The 19,225-nt window shown below is 33.3% G+C and overlaps 3 protein-coding genes across 4 annotated transcripts; all 3 read left to right on the plus strand.

The window, feature by feature from the left end:
• Nucleotides 1-4,662: 4,662 nt before the first annotated feature.
• On the plus strand, nt 4,663-9,850 carry LOC118036516 (U11/U12 small nuclear ribonucleoprotein 65 kDa protein). Of its 2 annotated transcripts, none has more exons than XM_035042240.2 (12): nt 4,663-4,916; nt 5,166-5,237; nt 5,327-5,563; nt 5,952-6,033; nt 6,180-6,359; nt 6,677-6,865; nt 6,950-7,120; nt 7,294-7,381; nt 7,626-7,684; nt 8,813-8,878; nt 9,156-9,284; nt 9,387-9,850. In XM_035042240.2, exons 1-11 carry the CDS (start codon nt 4,705-4,707, stop codon nt 9,237-9,239), a joined length of 1,440 nt encoding a protein of 479 aa, XP_034898131.1. In that variant the 5' UTR covers nt 4,663-4,704; the 3' UTR covers nt 9,240-9,284; nt 9,387-9,850. The 2 variants fall into 2 exon arrangements, with proteins under 2 accessions (XP_034898131.1, XP_034898132.1); XM_035042241.2 differs by having other exon boundaries at nt 9,410-9,850.
• A 133-nt stretch (nt 9,851-9,983) lies between these two features.
• On the plus strand, nt 9,984-12,479 carry LOC118036515 (pentatricopeptide repeat-containing protein At1g09220, mitochondrial). The gene has a single exon (XM_073404139.1). The coding sequence runs from the start codon at nt 10,295-10,297 to the stop codon at nt 11,852-11,854; it is 1,560 nt and encodes a 519-aa protein (XP_073260240.1). The 5' UTR covers nt 9,984-10,294; the 3' UTR covers nt 11,855-12,479.
• Nucleotides 12,090-16,373, plus strand: LOC118036504 (blue copper protein 1a-like). The gene is given in 4 exon segments (XM_073404056.1): nt 12,090-12,125; nt 15,728-15,920; nt 16,064-16,179; nt 16,182-16,373. Coding segments are annotated over 4 exon segments (537 nt in total).
• Nucleotides 16,374-19,225: the final 2,852 nt, after the last annotated feature.

A 19,225-nucleotide genomic window follows, 5' to 3' on the forward strand; every position in this document is an offset into this window, starting at 1 on the left:
TGTTCATAAGAGGGAATTGTAGGCTTAAGAGGGAATCTTAGGGCTTTTTGAAGAGATGTATTGTGTGGTGTTGTCTAGTTGTGGTGATAAGATATGTGAGGGGGTACTTGTTAGATTCTTTTAAGGGAGGGAGAGGGCTGTTGTAATTGGAACAGACAGAAGAGGATGAAATTGGAAAGAGAGCATATAATATTAGGTCTTAATTTCTCTTAAAATCAATGATGAAACTTTCATTGGTGATGAAGTTTTTATTGACAATTTCTTTGAGTAAACTTAACACATCAATAATGCCAAATATATATATATATATATTTTGTTGTTGTTTCTATGTAAAAATCCTTGATGAAAATTCTCTATTGATATTTTTGTTGGTAAATTATAAAAATATATTTTTCACTCCTCAGTGTTTTTATTTTTCCGTGTGAGATCCATGTTTATTTTGTGTGTGTGTGTGTGTGTGTAAGCTTGTGAGTTAGGGCTTGAATTAGAAATTTATGATCGGGGGGGCAAATATATTTTCCAAGACAAAAGGCCGGATAGGCTTGAAAAAAAAATTACGAAGAAAGAGCCACATAGGAGTAATCATGATTTTGGGGGCAAGGATATATATATATAGTATATGAAAGTGACCTGACCCTTTTACCTGCTTTGGGTTTTTGAAACATCTCTTTGAAAACAAGAAGGAAAAGTCTCCCGTGATTGCCTCAGCCAAAGGTTACCTTGAACATGAAGTTTTCCTAGCAAATCAACGCTGCTTTATCAAAGGGAAGGAACTAATGCAAAACAAAATAAATTTATACAAATGATAAATTACAATAACTTTTTTGAGATATTATAAAATTATAAAAAAACCATTTAAGAGTTTGGAAATAAATAAAATAAAAATCCCCTCCATGTTATTTAAAAATAATATAAGGGAAACCTCCTAATAAATAATACTATCAGCCAGATGTCAAAGATCAATCTGTTCATAGAATATTACTTAACCTAAACTATAATCAGATTTGGACCTCAATAATAATTAAAGTAAAAAATTTAAAAAGGATAACTAGCCCTCTTCAAACCTCTCTCAAATTAGATCAACTTCAAGTCAACAATGACATAGAAATCAATCAATGATGGATAAGTTTTCAAGAGTATGGCCCAGACTCCATCAGGCAAGTCGATGTCATCTGATTTCCTTCGTCTCCAATGGAGTTAATTTCCAGGTGGGAACACATCATCCTCGTTCAGAGTGACTTACTTGTATTGGTGTGCCCAAATTCCATAACTGCCACCTTTTTTTTATTTATATGAAATATCTTAATTAATTTTTATAAATTTTAAAATTTACAACATATAAATTTTTAGTAGCTATTATATTAGTAATTATATACCTAAAATTTAAAATCATAAAAAAAACAAACTTTTAATTTTAAACTCTTATTTACTGTATCATCTCTTAAATAATTTGACTCTTCATTTGATTATACCTATTTGTGAAATCGAAGTACAAACCATTCCCTTAAAAATTAACGGAATCCCTTATTTTATTTTTGGTTCGGTATGGACTCCGAAATTTCCAAGGGTGTAATTATTATTGCTCTTTTTTTTTTTATCCACCTAATTATCTCTCATTCTTTCAACAAATACTTGTTTGGATACATACGCGACATATAGTTTTCTGTCTCGTCACAATCTTGTATTTATACACAATTGCTTGCAATTGTGGTCTTCCGGGATGCTCTAATCAGCTAAAGGGGGTGTTTCTTTCTTGAAAATGATAAGAATATAAAGAGTAAAATTCTTCGTGAATACATTGATCTTGACATAAATAGCTTATCTTTGAAAGGAAATCTAGGGTTTTTTATAAGCATATGAAAACGACAAATCCATAAATAATTTTATCTCTTTTCAACAACTAATTAATCTACTTTTATAAGTTTGATTTCTCAGCTCATGTCATGGATTACACTCTTGAAATTCTTATAAAGGCATGGGATACAATAGGGAATAATTACCTGAAAGTAAGAAATGCAAAGTGAAGGATTGATTCATACATTAATATGTCGCATCCACTAAATTTAATTCCACAATTACTCAAGCATTCATGGAAAGTGGGAGCCATCTGCGTGAAAAATGAACGGCAATTTCGGTGGGAAGAGACTTATTACTGCTCATGCTTTAATGTCTTTCAAAGCCTAACAAGTTTTTCGTCTCCATCAACTAATTAATGATTGCAAGTTGCATGGGCAACTAATGAGCAGATATAACCTAATCCCACAGGATTTCAAAGGTGATATCATTTATCTTACAACCTCGGATTTAATGGTGTATTGATTTGTTGTTATATCCAAAAACTAGGTTCGATCCACTTACTGGTGATTGAAAAACCTGTCGGGTTACCTAAAAGATAATTGATCTTTGGATGGTGATTTGTTGAAGGCAAAAGAGCTATATATGAATTGAAAACAACTTGGTAAATGTGCTAGAAAGAAAGGCCTGGATTTTTATCACCGCGTCTACTTTTGTGATAAAGATTGATGGCCTAATTTTACCTTTTCAGCATGACCGTTGGTCTAATCTTACACCATCAATGATATTCAATGTCTAGGGAAAAACAAATACAAATAATATTCAATTTCTAGGTGGACTAATCATTTTTCATTTTGGGAAGAAGGGGACCAACATGCAACTCACTAATTACTGCTTACTCCTCCATGATCCTTCTAGATGATATTAGGGTGAGATAAAAAAACTTTAAAAAAAAAAAACTGGAAAAATCAAAATATAAAAAAAAGCTGATTAAAATTTTGCTTTTCCGTTCGATTTTATAAGCCTAAAATAAAAAAAAAAAAACTAAATCGAATCTAAACCGAAAAAAATAAAAAAAAAAACGAGCCAAAACCGGAAAAACTGAGTTCATACCGAGTCAAAACTAAAAAAACCCAAGTCAAGCCGGAAAAATCGAGCCAAAACAAAAAAACTAAGCCAAATTGGTTTGAACTGTTTTTTTTTTTTAAATGAACGAATTGAAACCGGTCGGTTCGAATTAAATTTTGATTTTTTTAAAAAAAAATATTGTAGTTTAATTATTTTTTTTATAAAAACCCAACTGAATAGAATGATATTGTTCTTGATCCCCACAGGCGAAGCTTGGAAAGTTGGGCTTACAAGAATCATGGGTTTTAAAATAGCTACACTACCATAAAACCCATAAATCTCGAGTTCCTAAATTGGATTGCTTTCTATGAACAAAGGCTGGGCCACCTCCATGGCCTATATTTTTTCAATTGAATTTTATACGATCATAGCATAACTGCACGGTACATGGTAGGAGCTATTCCGTTATCCAGATTTGGAAATTCTCATGATATGCTTGTTTGGGCTTCTTCTAACGATGGTATTTACTTCATACATAAATATTGACAACCCAAGAAAATCATAACTAGAATATTGACACATACATAAAAAAAATACAGACATAAACAATTTTTTCATAAATTATGATGAACTTTACCAATAAATAATTTCCTTTCTATGTCCCTCGGTATAAACCAATAAAAATTTCATGTCAGTGTATACTGAGAAAATTACAATAAAAAAAAATATGAAAAAAATAACATATCATTTTTCTAGATAATTTTACCAATGCAATAAACTCGTAATCAATATCTATTAATAATTTTTAAGTTATAACCTAGTAATAATCGACCCCTTCCTATGCCTCATTTCTTCTTCTTTCATTTTTTTTCTTCAAAAAACAACAAAAGATCATTAGCTACTCACTCAATTTGTGTGATCCTGAAAAAGAAGGAAGCTAAAAAGTTTCTCTCGCTAGCTAGCCTATTCATTTTAGCTGAAAGTAAGCAAAATTATTCATTTTTTTTGTTTTAACTCATTTTTTAAAATATTAATTTTTTGGCATTTTAATATAGTATATGTAATTTGTTTGTGTGTTTACTTGTTTTATGAATTTTTTTCATGGAAATTTGTTATATGAATATATGATTTGTACATGTTAAAACTTATTTGAGATTTGAAAAATCATATTTGTTTGTAATTTGATGAAATTGATTTCAATTTTGTGGCTTAGGTGTTTTGTAATTAAATAAATAATGGTTTATTTAATAGGTGTGTTTCATATTTTTATCAATTTTATTATTAAGTTAAATTTTTTTAGTAAATATATAGGAATTTGATTTTTCATAGAAAATTGATAATAATTTAAGAATACTATTAAAATAGATTAAATAATTTTGAGGCTAATCAATGTTAACTAATTTATTTAATTCACATAATTAATTAATATATATTGCTATTAATATTTTATATATGTTTGATATAAGTAATGGATGATCATTTTTTTAATATTTATTGTTTTAAGGCTAAAGTTAAAAAATCTATCCAATATTGATGAATATATTTATTAGAGAGAGGTTAGTAATTAAATTATTATTTGGGTAGAATTTTATCAAAGAAATTGAATGCATAAGAGCACTAAGGCTGATTTGATCAAGGCTTATATTATTATTATGTAATTTATAATGTTTAAACTACCAGCCGAAACCCATATATTTTGGATCCAAACTTACATACTCTATCGAAAAGAAAAGCCCAGCCCACTGAGATATACAGCTCTTTGCATCCCTGCTAAAAAGGGTATCCTTTCCTTCAATTCAGGATACGAAAATTCTTGCCTAAATATCCTTCTTGTGGCTTTCAATGGCTGCTTTTCCTTCTGCACAGAATTTTACGAATACCCAGATGCAGAATTTTGGGTTTCAAGGCACAGAAGTGAAAGCAGAGTCAGTAGAATCACAAGTGATTGTTACCCTTTTGATTAAACACCTCCCTGAAGATATCCCTTTTGACACACTTTCAAGACTTTTCTCTCATTATGGTGCTTTCTCTGTCCGCCCTTGCAATTCTGGAAGGTTATCTCAATGTAAAATTTGTAATCTTTATTTAATGTAGTTTATGCCTTGACTGCATTGGAAGTGGTTGGTTTAGTATTCTATGTTTTGCTCATGTTTATGATTTTTTTTCCTTACAAGTACTTATGTTTTTTGCTTTTGATTTATTTGTCTCTTTTGTTTGATAGACTCCATTGTTCTTTGTTGTGGTACTATCGACTGTGCTTTTCATTGGAGGTGATATGTTCTTTGATAATGATGGTTATGCAGATTGAGAAATTGTGCGTTTGTGGATTTCAAGAGTGAAGGACTGGCTTATCAAGCGCATCGTCAGTTAAATGGGTAAAATTTTCTGTCACCACCTAGTTGATGGTAGTCCAATGTTGTGAAATAAGCCAATGAATTGTTGTCTCTTTTGTTTTTCTGGATAGGCTGAGGTTTCTTGGCAAGGTCTTATCGGTGGAGAGAGCTAGTAAGATAAATGAGGATAGTAAATTTAAACAAAGTGAGGCTCAACAAGGAAAGGATTCTGTACTACCAACATCTTTGATGAAGGATGCTTCTGTGACTAGAGATGTCATTGAAGGTTTAAATTTTGGGTCCTTGCCTGCTAGTGAATCAATTGCACCAAGGCTTGGTGTTGACTATCCATTTCCTCCTCACTTGGAGTATGTCTACCTTTCTGTTCTTCCTAAAGTTTCTTGTTTGATAAATATTTTTGTGTCAACGTTGGAAAGCAGTGCCCTCTCTGTGAATGCCATGGGTTTTCTTGTGATGCTAGACATTGATGGCACATTATTTGAGGCACGCTTCTTCCTTTTTTGGTGTCCATTATCCACATGCTTAATGTTAACTTTCAGTTCAATGCGGCGCCAGGTCATAGGAACTGGCCCTTGATAGCACTGGTTGGTCTATAATTAAGTAAGACTGTACATATTGGAAACTGATTATAGCATCAAACAATTAACTATAGAGCAACAAAACATCCTCGTTATCCTTTGTTATCATGGTATGCTGCTAGAATTGCCTAGATTTGATCATGTTTTGTTTGTACAGGTATGCTTACCCTCCGCCAGATGGAAACATTCTGACCAACATTGTAAATGCTCTTATTGCTGTTCCTCGCTTCTATACACAGGTTGCCCCCAAAATCTTCAAATTTATGGACAAATTTACAAAATCATCTTCTTTGTCTCTAGTATTTACATTTTATTGTGTTTTTTATTCTAGTCATCTGCAAGCATAGTGGAGTAATGTTGTTAACAACTTAGTTTTATATCACAGGTGTTGCATTTGATGAACAAAATGAATATTCCAGCTCCATTTCGAATGGCCCTGCCCACTCCACCTCTACCACTGCCACCACCCTCTCCTCCACCACCACCCCCTCCTCCTTGTTTAACTGAAAATTCTTCTCTGGCAGAGCAATCTAGTAGCGAGTCAGAAATGGAGTCTTCAGATGAGGTATATTGCTGCTATTTCCGAGTCTTGATTTATACATAATGTGTATGTTCACTAATGTCATACATGTACAAAACCAAGCGGGCTTCTAATCTAAAATTAGAACCGAACTATGCTTGCTCCTCATTTGCCATTATTTAATATCAGAAGGTACATGATGTTATATGTTCTTACTTCTTTTATCAAGGAATGTTGTATTTTTTGTTGCTTCAAATTCTTTTTGTGTTCTTGGTAGAGCAGTTCAGGATTATTTTTCCTACTGTTTTTCTAATTACCATTAATAATTTCAATAGTAATGCTTTGGGACTAAATGCTTGTAGGAGGTTGATGGTAAAGCCCCTTTTGGAGCCTCAGGAGCTGTTAAACAAAGAAGAAAATACATTAAACGGAAAGCAATTGTAGGACCTGCAGTTGATAAAGACGTGGTTCATGAGTCTGTTGGCTTGAAACCTGCCTCCTTGGTCCCAAAAGAAATTCCAATTATAAAGAAAAAGAATACTGTGCTGCAGGTCATTTTTTGCTTAATAGAAATTGTTGTTGGCTTATCTGATTACTCTGAGAGATATTCATGTTATTCTATTGTTTCATTGCAGATTAAGATCGCACCAAAAGTAACTCATAATGAATATAAGGATGATAGCATTATGACAGAATCTGAGGACCCAGGCATAGAGGGTTCAGATCAGAAACACTATGCAACTGTAGAAGAAATAGACAGTAAAAGGCTCGCTCCAGAGGAAATTTTATCACTTCCAAAGTTTAAGGTGCCTGGTCTGTAAATTTTAAGTGATTTCTGCAAGGAATAAATATAGTTTTCCTAATTGTTGAGGCTAATCTATGTTCAGTTTGAAATTTTTGTTTGTGTGTTTGGCTGAATGTAACTTTTATGGATTGCAAAGGATATACCCAGTTGCATAAGCTGTCTTAAATTTTGCAGAACTACACAGTTGGGAATCCTACATCTGTTCTGTACATAAAGAACCTTGACAAAGAGGTGGTTGCTGATGATTTCTTCTACATATTTGGTGAGCAGGCAAACCTTGATGCTTGCTACTTCCCAGAATTTTGGGTCTTTTTTCTAAAATCTCTCTGTATAATTCAATGTGTTTAGTACCAAATATTCATATAGTAGGAGATGGTTTTAGTTTTTGATACTAGGTGCTGGAATTTTTGCAGCTTATGTCTTTGTGTGCATTTTGTCTCACATTTGCCCTTTGTTACTACAAAGACAGTACCTGCTTAATATATGCTGTTCGTAATTTGATGTAGGATCACTATTTGGAAGCATTGATGCAGCTAAAAGTGGCCTCAGTGTCAAGTTGATGCAGGTGAGGTTCTTTAATAGTCTTAATTTCTGCATAAAGCTCAGTATGGTTGTTTAAGTTTAACCTACAAAGAAGAAATGATTGCTCATGCCAGGTTTTAGTCCATGTGATCCCAATTCCATGTGGTCATTAGAGAGACTTTGATCCACCTTTTATTATGTTGGTGTATGAAATACACAGTTTCATTTATTTGCTCCATCATTAATGTTGAATGAGAGGACTGTTGAATGGAAGATGAGAAAGCAGTATAAATTTCATGGAAGTGCAAGGAAATCCTGTCCATTAAAACTGCTAGCATAGGAAGGAGTCCAGGGAGAGAAGATTTAAATCCAAGTTAAGAAATTTATGGGCACTGGTGTCTGAGAAAGGGCTTAATGGCTAGACACTGTGTGCGTCATCTAATGACAACATGAGTTGAGAATGTTTATGGTCATTTGCAAGGGTATGCTTGTTGATTTGTGGATTGGGAGGTGCTTTCCCTTAATACGTTTTTAAGAGGGATTGTGGATTGAAATATTTATGAGAAAGCAGACCATTGGTTCTGGTAAATCTTTTCTTTCTTAACTTGAGAATGTGAAGCATGCTCTAGAGAGCATATCATGTGATCAATGGCTTAGGAGTAAGATCTAGAAGAGCGAGACCCAGATTATGGAGTGGGTTTGAGGAAATTGAAAAGTTTTTATCCTGAGCTTTGTTTTTGGGTTGCTGCTTTAGATTTTACCATTATCTAGATTGATATTGCTCAGATGCTTCTTTGTACCTAAGGACTTGGTGCTTGCATATTTATTTGAAGTGCTGCCAAAGATAGAGAAGAAATTTGAGAATGGTGTTCTGCTGTTGATTCCTTGTGTGTGTGTGTGTGTTTTTGATTGATTGGTGTCTAATATCGACTATCTAAAAACTACACATCACCTTATTACCATAGTACATGGAAATTTATTTTACACTGTTCTGTGAAGATTATCTGAATCAAGGAAAATCCTTGTATAAAATCATGAGAACATGAATGAAGCTTTGTCGCTGGGAGAAAAAAATCATGTTTTTGGCCATGACATATTGCATAGGTGGTTGTAAACTCATAATCTCCTGACTGATCAACTTTGAATTATGAACTTCACATTTAAATTTCAGGAGGGAAGAATGAGGGGTCAAGCTTTTGTAACGTTTTCATCAGTTGAACTTGCCCATCAAGCTCTGGTATGTATCTTATGAGTTTATCTAAAACTTCTGTGTGATTTTTGAACCCTTGTTGTGCAAGTTTATTTATTTTTTAATAGATGCCTTTCAAGTGCTGCCTGCTGAGTGCATTCATAAAACCAGGGGCATTGAACAACTTGATCTGACTTTCCCAATTGGGAGTGTCATGTAGATGTTTATGACAACTAGATCACACACCTTTACATTCTTTTATTATATATATTCTGCTAAAGCGGTAATGATATACTGATATTTTTTAATTTGTTTGTTGTTGCAGAATCTAGTGAATGGATATGTATTCAAAGACAAGCCGATGATCATACAATTTGGTCGGAATCCTTCAGCTACGAAGCCAAATTAGACAGATTTGTCATGAATAGGAGCTGTTTGTACTATGCCACTCATGGTTCGTGGTTTAATTACTCATTCTACGTTATATTCCGTGACATAGACCTCAACCAACAAATTTGGGAATATCGTATCTCTTATGATTCTTGCCTTAATGCAGGTATCCGCATCCTCTGGCTGTAGGAAGTTGAAAATGTCAATAGTTCTGCGCATGGGGAGGATGTGCAGAGCAAGCTGCCATGGATGAGCATTTTCAGTTGCTGCTATCAATATTAAGCAGCTCAAATTGGAAAAGAGTAGAGGGAGGGGGAGGAGGTTCTGACATGCAATGCTGACTGACTAATACTAATCTTATATACCAGCGAACAGAAAAGGATGACCTCTTGTTTCCGGCATGCAGAAAAGTTTAAATTCACTACTTTCTGATACGGAGCTTTCATTGTCTGTAACTTTCTGGAGCATTGAGGGATGTGGAAATGGTAAATTGAAAGAGATGTTTGTGAAAGAGAAATTGAACCAAACAGTAGTTGTCAATCTCTCCTGTCCTGTACTTCATCAAATGGGGCATTCGAGATTGTGCAGTCTTTTTGAAATGGTTAGATAAGCAGAAAATAGTTATTCTCATCTCTCTTCGTGAGAGAAGCAGACTAAAAACTGAAAATGCATCAATAAATCTCGCAGCCGCGTGATTGCTAAGAAATTGGGCTCATGAACAAATTTGTTCTGCTAAGAGCAAGAATGTTGAGCGTGGCAGTGGATAATAAAGTGCCGCTACAATCCATTGAGCTAGTTTGTCTCCCAAGTTGTAAATGGAACCGAAATCATGCATTGAGCGATCAAATCAAGAGACACTAATACACTAAGATTTACACTAATTTAATGCAATCGATAAAACTAATGCTAACAAATAAAAAATGGTTTACCTACTTTTTAAAATGATAACTATATTTCTTTTTAAAATGATATTTCCCATAAAAATTTCATCTTGAGCCCGCATTCTTACTTGAAGTTTTCGATCCCTAAACAGCTAAACCAATGAAAACAAAAATGCCGCAGCACTAATGAGAGATGACTACATGTATGCGTGCAAGTTGTGGAAAGCCAAGGCACCTTGCCAGTATGCTTAGGTTGAGAAGGCCATGCGTTGTTTACTTCACAAACAAAACAATGGCAAGAACAGCAAAAGCATCCCTTTTTATCCTAACCTCACAAAGGTTATTTACAACAATCAAACAAGAAGAACAAAAACGAAACCACTTGCTCTCTCTGTTACTCCAGAACCCAACAAAAACCCACCAACCAACACTACAAGTCCACTCATTTCTACTATCCACTGGCTTATTAAACCATTCAATTCTGCTCTTCAACACCCTGCTTAGACTCTATTCTTTTGGTGATCAGCCCCACCTAGCTTTCTTGCTCTACAAACAGCTGCAAGAAGTTTACTTTCACTCTTCTTCATTGCCTCCCCCTTCATTTGATAGCTTTACCTACTTTTTCCTCGTAAATACTAGCACTAACTGTTCTTGTCCAATTCTTGGAACTCAGTTTCACAGTCGTATATTCAAAGTGGGTTTTCAATATCATGTTTATGTACAAACTGCTCTTTTGAATATGTACTTATCTAGTGGGGTTTTAGGTGATGCTATGATTTTGTTTGATGAAATGCCCAAGAGAAATGTGGTTACTTGGAATGTGATGATTACTGGGCTGGTTAAATGGGGTAAACTTGAATTTGCTAGTTCTCTCTTTGATGAGATGCCTGAAAAGAATGTTGTTTCATGGACTGGAATAATTGATGGGTACGTCAGAAACAACAAGTATAGTGAGGGTTTATCTTTGTTTCGAAGAATGGTTGTGTGTGAGGGTATAAAGCCTACTGAAATAACTATTCTTGCAATTTTACCGGCTATTTCTAATATGGGGGAGTTAAAATCTTGCAGCTTGATCCATGGTTATGCAGAGAAAAGAGGATTTAATGCTTTTGATATACGTGTTGCTAATTCGATTATAGATTGTTATTCGAAATGTGGTTGCATAGCGAGTGCCCTTAAGTATTTTGAGGATATTTCGGTTGAGAGGAAGAATTTGGTGTCATGGACATCCATCATTTCCGGGTTTGCAATGCATGGGATGTGGAAGGAAGCGGTGGAATATTTTGAAAGGATGGAGAAAGCAGGTTTGAAGCCAAATAGAGTGACATTCTTGAGTGTTTTGAATGCTTGTAGCCATGGCGGATTGGTTGACGAGGGGCTTAGGTGTTTTTACAAGATGGTGAATGAGCATGGAGTTTTGCCTGATATTAAGCATTATGGGTGTGTAGTAGACATGTTGGGGAGGACAGGGAGGCTAGACGAAGCAGAGAAGATGGCTTTAGAGATTCCTAGTGAGATTGTTAATGTTGTGATTTGGAGGACCCTGTTGGGTGCATGTAGCTTTCATGGTAATGTTGAGATGGGTGAGAGGGTTACAAGGAAGATAATGGAGATGGAGAGAGGATACGGAGGTGACTATGTGCTTATGTATAACATCTTTGCTGGTGCTGGACGGTATGAGGACGCTGAGAGGTTGAGAAAACTGATGAACAAGAGAAATGCCTTCAAACTTCCTGGCAATAGTTTGGTGTGAATGATCGGAGAGCCAGGTGGATCTAGAGTCTAGTGAGAATGTCTTTTGGCTTGCATGTATTGATGCCAAGGAAACTGCTAACAGCTCACAAGTGTTTTAACAGGCCAAACTGAGATCTTTACATAAAGTTTTTTTTAACATCTCTCGGAAGCCTAATTCTTGCCGTTTGATGCTTGTTCGGTGAAATCTTTTTCAAAACCATTCCATGAAATGGGGATGACATACATGAACAAGCATGAAAGAGATGCCTGATCATGATGAGCGGCTTAAGGTATTTCAGAAATGAGCTCTTTCTTGATTAAGGATAATATGAATGTGGAAGAACATAAATTATAGGAAAGAATCGGGAAGAGTACTTCGTGAGGGTCAGGATTCGAGAGCTGTTGAACGTAATTGAAATCAGAAAAGTGATCACAAGACAATAGTTTCATTCTCTCAAGTAGAAGATGCTTGCTTATGTATCAGAAATGCGTGCTCTCCTTTTCTTATGATTTTTCGTTGCATTGGCAATAAGGATGTTGATATATTAATTCATTCCTGAGGTAAAAGTCATGTAATATTGACTTCCTACCACTGTATCCAAACAGATCTCTTATGGGAAAATCATTTCTGAGTTTTACTTTCATTTCCCAGTACTGTACTAATTGCATTTTGCATACATGACAATGATAACATAATTACTTGTTTGCCACCCAACATTCCATGGGTTCAAAAGATTTTGTTCTGAACTTCTGAAGCCAGGTGTAAAATGAAGAAAATGTACACAGATTATATCATAATCTGAGAGTTAACAAACAAGATCTTAAATCAGTATCTGGGACGGAAAAAAAAATCCAAGTACTTTCCATTCAATAGCATAATTTGACTTAATTTTACATTTCCAATATATTCCTATTACAACACAAATATTATAATAATAATAATAATAAAAGTTTAAATTTTGAGGCAATCCACTCAAGAGTTGCTAAGTTATGATATATATATATTCCTATTACTACACAATTATAATAAAAAGAGCTTTTTATTACCCCGTTCCAAATTATAATTCGATCAGTGTCGACAGCCTTCTAAACAATTGTCTGGTATTGAATTACTGCATGCGAGAACATCATGCTGGAGAAAGAGTCTAAGTTTATAAACAATTTTTATTTTTATTTTTTCATCAATGAATTTGAGTTCCCTTTTCAATGGTATGTATTATTAAAGTTGCAATGTGCTTGATTCCAGACTTAGTAGTATAATTATATATTTGAATTGCAATAAGGCTTGAAAAGTATAAATTATTAGTTTAGAGTGATCATCATATTGTTAATAATTAGCTTGTAATTAGTCTCCTAACTTGTCTGGCAAACTCTAGTTGGGGTTTGCAAGTTAATTTCAACTCAGTGAATTTCCTTTTATCATAAGAGAAAAGATTAAAAAAATGATTATTAGAATAAATAATAGAGCATATTTAGTAATTAAATCAATCCAGAATAAATAAATTTCAATTCACTTAATTTCCTTTATCGTAAGAGAAACGATTAAAAAAATGATTGTTAGAATAAATAGTGAAGCATATTTAGTAATTAACTCAATCTAGAATAAATAAATTCAAATAGAATGTTGGCCATGCTATTTTACAGCTTAAATCAATTTTTTGAGTGCAAAAACAAAGGCAGGCACTACTAACATATTCTTCGGTAAGAAAAATGAAATGCAATAACACCAAGTTAGCTTAACAAGTTTAAAAATAATTTAGATGCTTAAAAAAAATAAAAAAAAAAAATATTTGTACAATTAAATATCAACAAAATAACAAAACACTTATCTAAGATTGTAATAATTTTTTAAAAAAATCATGAAAGCTAATTTAAAATAAATTTAAAATTATTGATGAAATTAAAAAATATATATTATTTTTTAAAAAATCAAATAATTTTTTTTTTTAGAAAAACTCAAATGCCCAAAAAAATGTTCATGTGCCTAGCCTTAATAAGAAAAGTCCCAGTACTGAGTTTGTTAACTTAGGCCCACGTACTTAAGCTTTGATAATTTTTTTTTTTTTATAAGGGGTGGAGTTGCACAATCCAATTTTTTTCTTGAAAAGAAATATAGGAGGCAATGTATCCCATGCTCTACCCAAATTCTAGCAACTAGAAAATGAAGTTAGGGTGTTTCACACCTAAGAACTCATTTAAAATCATTTTTTAACCTAAAAAAACATTAAAAATTTTTTTTGTAAAAACCTAAATAAACCTGTTTCAACTTTGAAAAAAACCCAAAAAAATCCAAAAATAAAAAAAAAATCAACCTAAAATCTAAAAACTCAAATTTGCTATCTCAAGAAATTTCAAGATGAAATTACACTCTAGTAGAATTATCATCATCAAATGAAACTTATTAATACCAATATCAATTATTTTAATTGTTAAAATTAATATTAATAAATATTTTCTCTCTCTATTATAAGAATTTGATGACTTTCTCTCTTTCCAACCTCAAATCAGGGAAACAAATAAAAAAAATAAGTTTTGAATAAAAAAAAGTTTTTAAAAAACCATAGAAATTAAAAATGGATTAGTTGTAAAGTAAGAGGATCAAAGTTAATGTCTTGAGATAATTTCGAAACGACCACCAAGTTTCTCTTTGGTTTTTTAGTTTTGTTCTTTATTATTTTATCCTAATAGATTGGAAGCAATTTCCTTTCAATTTAACCATAAAAGAACCAAATCGTGAGAAAAAAAAATGGGAAAACAAAATCACTGCTCCAATATTCTACAGTGAAAATGTATGAGGACGAACATTATTTGTTTTGTACATAAAACCATGCACTCGTTTAGTTCTTTAGTAATTCAGCAATTCTTTAATTTGTTACAGAATTTTCCATGATCAAGGCAATTAAAAAAAAAAAAGCAAGAGAAAAAACATATTTAAGATTTTCAATTAAATAGAGTTAGTTTATCACATCATTTATAGAGTAAGGCCGTTAAAAACAAGATTTAGATTAAAAAAAATTGAATTGTAGTCTCGACCTGATGATATATTTATTCCACGGGATTTTGTCAATATATGTATTTTTTGACATTTGGTGTTATCAACTGGACAGGCCTCCGTTGAAGATGCGCGTTTTCTTATTATTTCCGGCTTGCCTTGATTTCCTGGCCGGCAAGAGAAAAACATATTTCCTAATATTAGAATTGGATTTTCTGAGGTTTTTTACTATATTAATGTAATCAAAAGATTGGGATTGGCATATATAATCGTGCTCCATTTTCTCCCTCAAATTGTTTAACATATTGGTTAAGGAATCATACCTCTTCTTGGTAATTAGGATTTCAAAAACTTGGTCAGATTATGGTAAATAAAACTTTCATGAATCCTCTAGTTTTAATATTTACAGTCGTTTTTAATTAAATGATAAATGGATTTAGTTTCAGTGTGCAAAAACACTCCTAAAATTAATACTCATTACCTAAAAAAATAAGAAAAAAAAGAAGAAAAAAAAGGAGAATACCAAGAAGAGATACATGCTTGGAGGCAGATACTCCTCCCCCACAGGACAGCTCATACAAGTGATGTTATCTTGGCTTTAATCCCATCAAAACCATCTACGAAAACATGAGGAAGACACACACAAAACATCTTAATATGAACTCAAACAAATGAGTTATCACCCAAAGAAACAACCAAAAGGATCACCATTTTCTGGCCAGTTTTTCCACACCATCCATCAAATTATTTTAACCTTTTGGTTCCTAGTACGTATAAACCAAAGCTGGTTGTAGTGCCGACCGCTGCCGATGGTGTTATTTCGAGATTTTCTATGCATTTCCTAAAGAAAGTCAACTATAAATAGGATCCTATGTTTCCCTTACCAAACCCACATTGGAGCTGACATTAGAAATCAAGCGTTGTCTCTTAACAATTAAAGTAGCATATCTCCAATGGCTTCTAGTCACAATTATCCTTCCCACGCTCACCATGGCAGCTGAACACATTGTTGGTGATGACAAAGGGTGGACTGTTAATTTTAACTACACAACTTGGGCTAGTGGCAAAGTATTTCATGTTGGTGACACACTAGGTAAACTTAATTATCCATATCAATTTAGTTTATATTTTGATACACACACACACACATTTATTTTCATGGTTTTTTAAAAGTTTGCTAGCTCTTTAAAGGGAAAAAGAGGGAGGTTTTTGATGCTATTGATCACTTGTTTGCAGTGTTCAAGTACCAGCCACCACACAATCTCTACAAGGTGGATGGCAACGGCTTTAAGAACTGTGTAGCTTCCGGAGAAGCTCTGACCAGTGGAAATGACATAATAACACTAGGCAGCACACAGGAAAGAAATGGTACATTTGTGGGCTTGGCAAACATTGTTCCGAGCTTGGCCAGAAGCTAGTCATTAACGTGGAAGGTGAAGCTCCAGCACCTACTCCAATACCTAATGCTGCTTATGGACTTGCTGCATCAGGCTATCAGATTATTGTGGCAGCAGTGGCTGTGGTCGCAGGAATGATCGTGGCATGATTTACCACTAATATGCATGATATATTTGCCCTGTTCTTGCCCAAAAATGATTAAGCGTTTCATGAGTCTGGCACTTTATCATTTTAATGCAGCAAAGTTAAGCCTTAATTAATTAATAAGCTGCGTTTTATTGCTTGTTTCGAGTGTTTATAGTTATTGGAAATTTGCTGATTGAGTGTTTCACTTTATAGAGTTTATTCATGTACTCTTATATATAATAGCAAACAAAAAATCAAATATAAATATATTTTTTATGTAATGATTCTAAATCTTTTAGTTTTATAATTTGTTCAATGAGTTTCAAACACATTTATTCACTTAGGTACTGGTTTGTTAATTTTACTATATATATATATATATTAATGGATATCATTTCAATCCAAAAATCTATGATAATAGATTATGAATTCGAATTTATATATAAGCATTTCAAACTCCTCGTTTCTAAGAGATCTATAGGATTCCTCACTCGTATGCTGAACTCATCAAACAGACATGCAGGCTATTGCAACAATTAGGACTTTTTCATGAATAATCAGTTGTTTAATTAAATGTTTAGTCCATTGTTGAGCAAATCGTATACGCTTGACGTACGTACCTAAAAAGATTGCAACGCAATCGCATAACAAAGGAGCGATTGAGTTGTGGGTAATGCCGGCAAGTAGAAAATTTATATGAAGCATAACAAAGGAGCAGATTTATCTATTTAAAAAAAGAGAGTTGATTTTATTTAATTAATTTCTAATAGATTGTTCATCTGTACACACTTTGATCTAGAATTACGATTATAAGGATTTTTATTCCAAGGAATCCAGTAAGAAGGCCGAAATCCCTCCAACTGAACATAGATGATAACCTAAAGATGTACTAGAAATTGACTGCCTAATCTTTATTTTGCCTTGAAACTCTCTTCAAAGATGTGTTCTTGACAATGGCATGCGTGCGTGCCCATCTTCCATTGATCTAGAAGTACTCCTTGATAATCCTTAAGAATTGATCAAAGAAAGCAGTTGAGTGAGGAATCTGAAGTGCCCCTTCAATCTTGTAGTCAAGATCTTGATGCTGCGATCGCCTAAGCAGTTCTTGGAATACTGGATTGGATAGGTATTTCACTGGAACTTCGTATCGTTTACCTTCTTCCCCCACATACATTGCTACATACCCTCTTCGCGTCTTCGCACCCCCAATCACTGCAAGGGAGCCTTTGAAATCCTTCTCGAAGAACTTGCTGACAAGAGAACCTAATCTTTCTTGCATGTTTCTTGATGAATACATGATCGCTGTCTTTGAATCTCCAATAGATGCTTTGCGGGAATACAAATCTTTTCTTGGTAGCAAAGAAGATGGTATCAGATGATCAATGGCAGAAAGAAGCCCTAAAGAAGCAAGTAACAAGCAATCGATAATAGATACAAGGCTCGACTCCTCATACATGAATATATAGACCTATGTGGAATCCATATGATATATAGAATCCTTGGAGAAAAGTGAAAAGAGTATTTTAATTAATTCAAAGAGTTCAGATGCCAAAAAAATACTAGAATTTGAATGCTTACTGTGTGGTTAATTTAGAGTGGGCTTTGAATGTTCTTGTTTTTGTAAAGTGTAATCGGTGGGCCTCTGTGCATGTCCATCATGCTGAGCTGCTGGGGAGTCATCCGAAAGTCTGTCAGCAGAAACTTTGCTGTAACTAAATCAGTCCAAAAAATCGAATTTTCTTTCTTAAAAGATTGAAAAAAAAACAAATCAAGCATAATTTACATGCTAGGGAAAAATTGAATTTCCTTTCGAACAAGGAAATTAAAATATATACCATGGCTGACATGCAATTTTTACAAGTCTTTCACTCTCCAACAAAATCTTTTATAACGCATCCCTCTTGTGTAGACTGTCAAGAACATCATTGGTGAATACTTGATTTTCTTAAAATGATTAATATACCTTCTTCATTAATGTTTATTACCTTTTTATTTACTCAAGAAATTCTGGCGACAGAACACTTCAACATAGATGTAGAATAAGCTGAAAAATTCCAGTTTAAATAAGATATTTCAGACACTTGTTCTTTGCCATTCACACTCCGACAAGATCATGTTTGAATAGAACCTACGTGGGGAAAAAATATATTCAAGATAGAAACTAAATGCCGAAATTGTTGAAGACGAGGCTCTGGATCAATGATGGATATTCTGGCACATTTAAAAAATATCATGTTACAAGACATGATGGATTAGCTCGGGGGATGGTTAATTATATATAAGATGGGTGACAAAAAAAAATTGCATAAAAAAAATTAAAAAAATAGATCATATACCAATTACATCTAATAAGATTGATGACTTCATCTAATTATATGATATATAAAAAATAAAAATAAAAGACAAAAAATGGAACAAATAAAAAAATAAAAAAGCGAACATGATAAAATACATAAAAAGAGCTCTTACTAAGATAAAAATTATAAAACTCAATTTTTAAACAACTAAACATTGAATAATGAAATTTTTTGAAAAAAAAAATAAAATAAAAAAGAACAGAAAAAGCTATTCGAGTCAACCCAAGCTAGCTCCTTAAAAAAAAAAAAAACCATTAAAGCGTAGATGCGTAGACTAGATACTTGGATAACTTGTGATTTGCGATAACCTAGCCTTGAAGCAATTATTCAAAGTAAAAAGGAACATCTAATCTTAGATAATTTTCATATAAATTCCAAACAACTCTAAATCTATCTAATAGGATTTTTGAGACTCCACAAAAATTTTAAATTTATTATTTCATTTGCGTATATGTGTTTCAGAAACCCAACGGTGGTATAAGAATCATCACTAAACAATTAAAGTTGCTGATTGCAT

The sequence above is a fragment of the Populus alba genome, chromosome 13 (genome assembly GCF_005239225.2).
Source record: "Populus alba chromosome 13, ASM523922v2, whole genome shotgun sequence".
Taxonomy (NCBI): Eukaryota; Viridiplantae; Streptophyta; class Magnoliopsida; order Malpighiales; family Salicaceae; genus Populus; species Populus alba.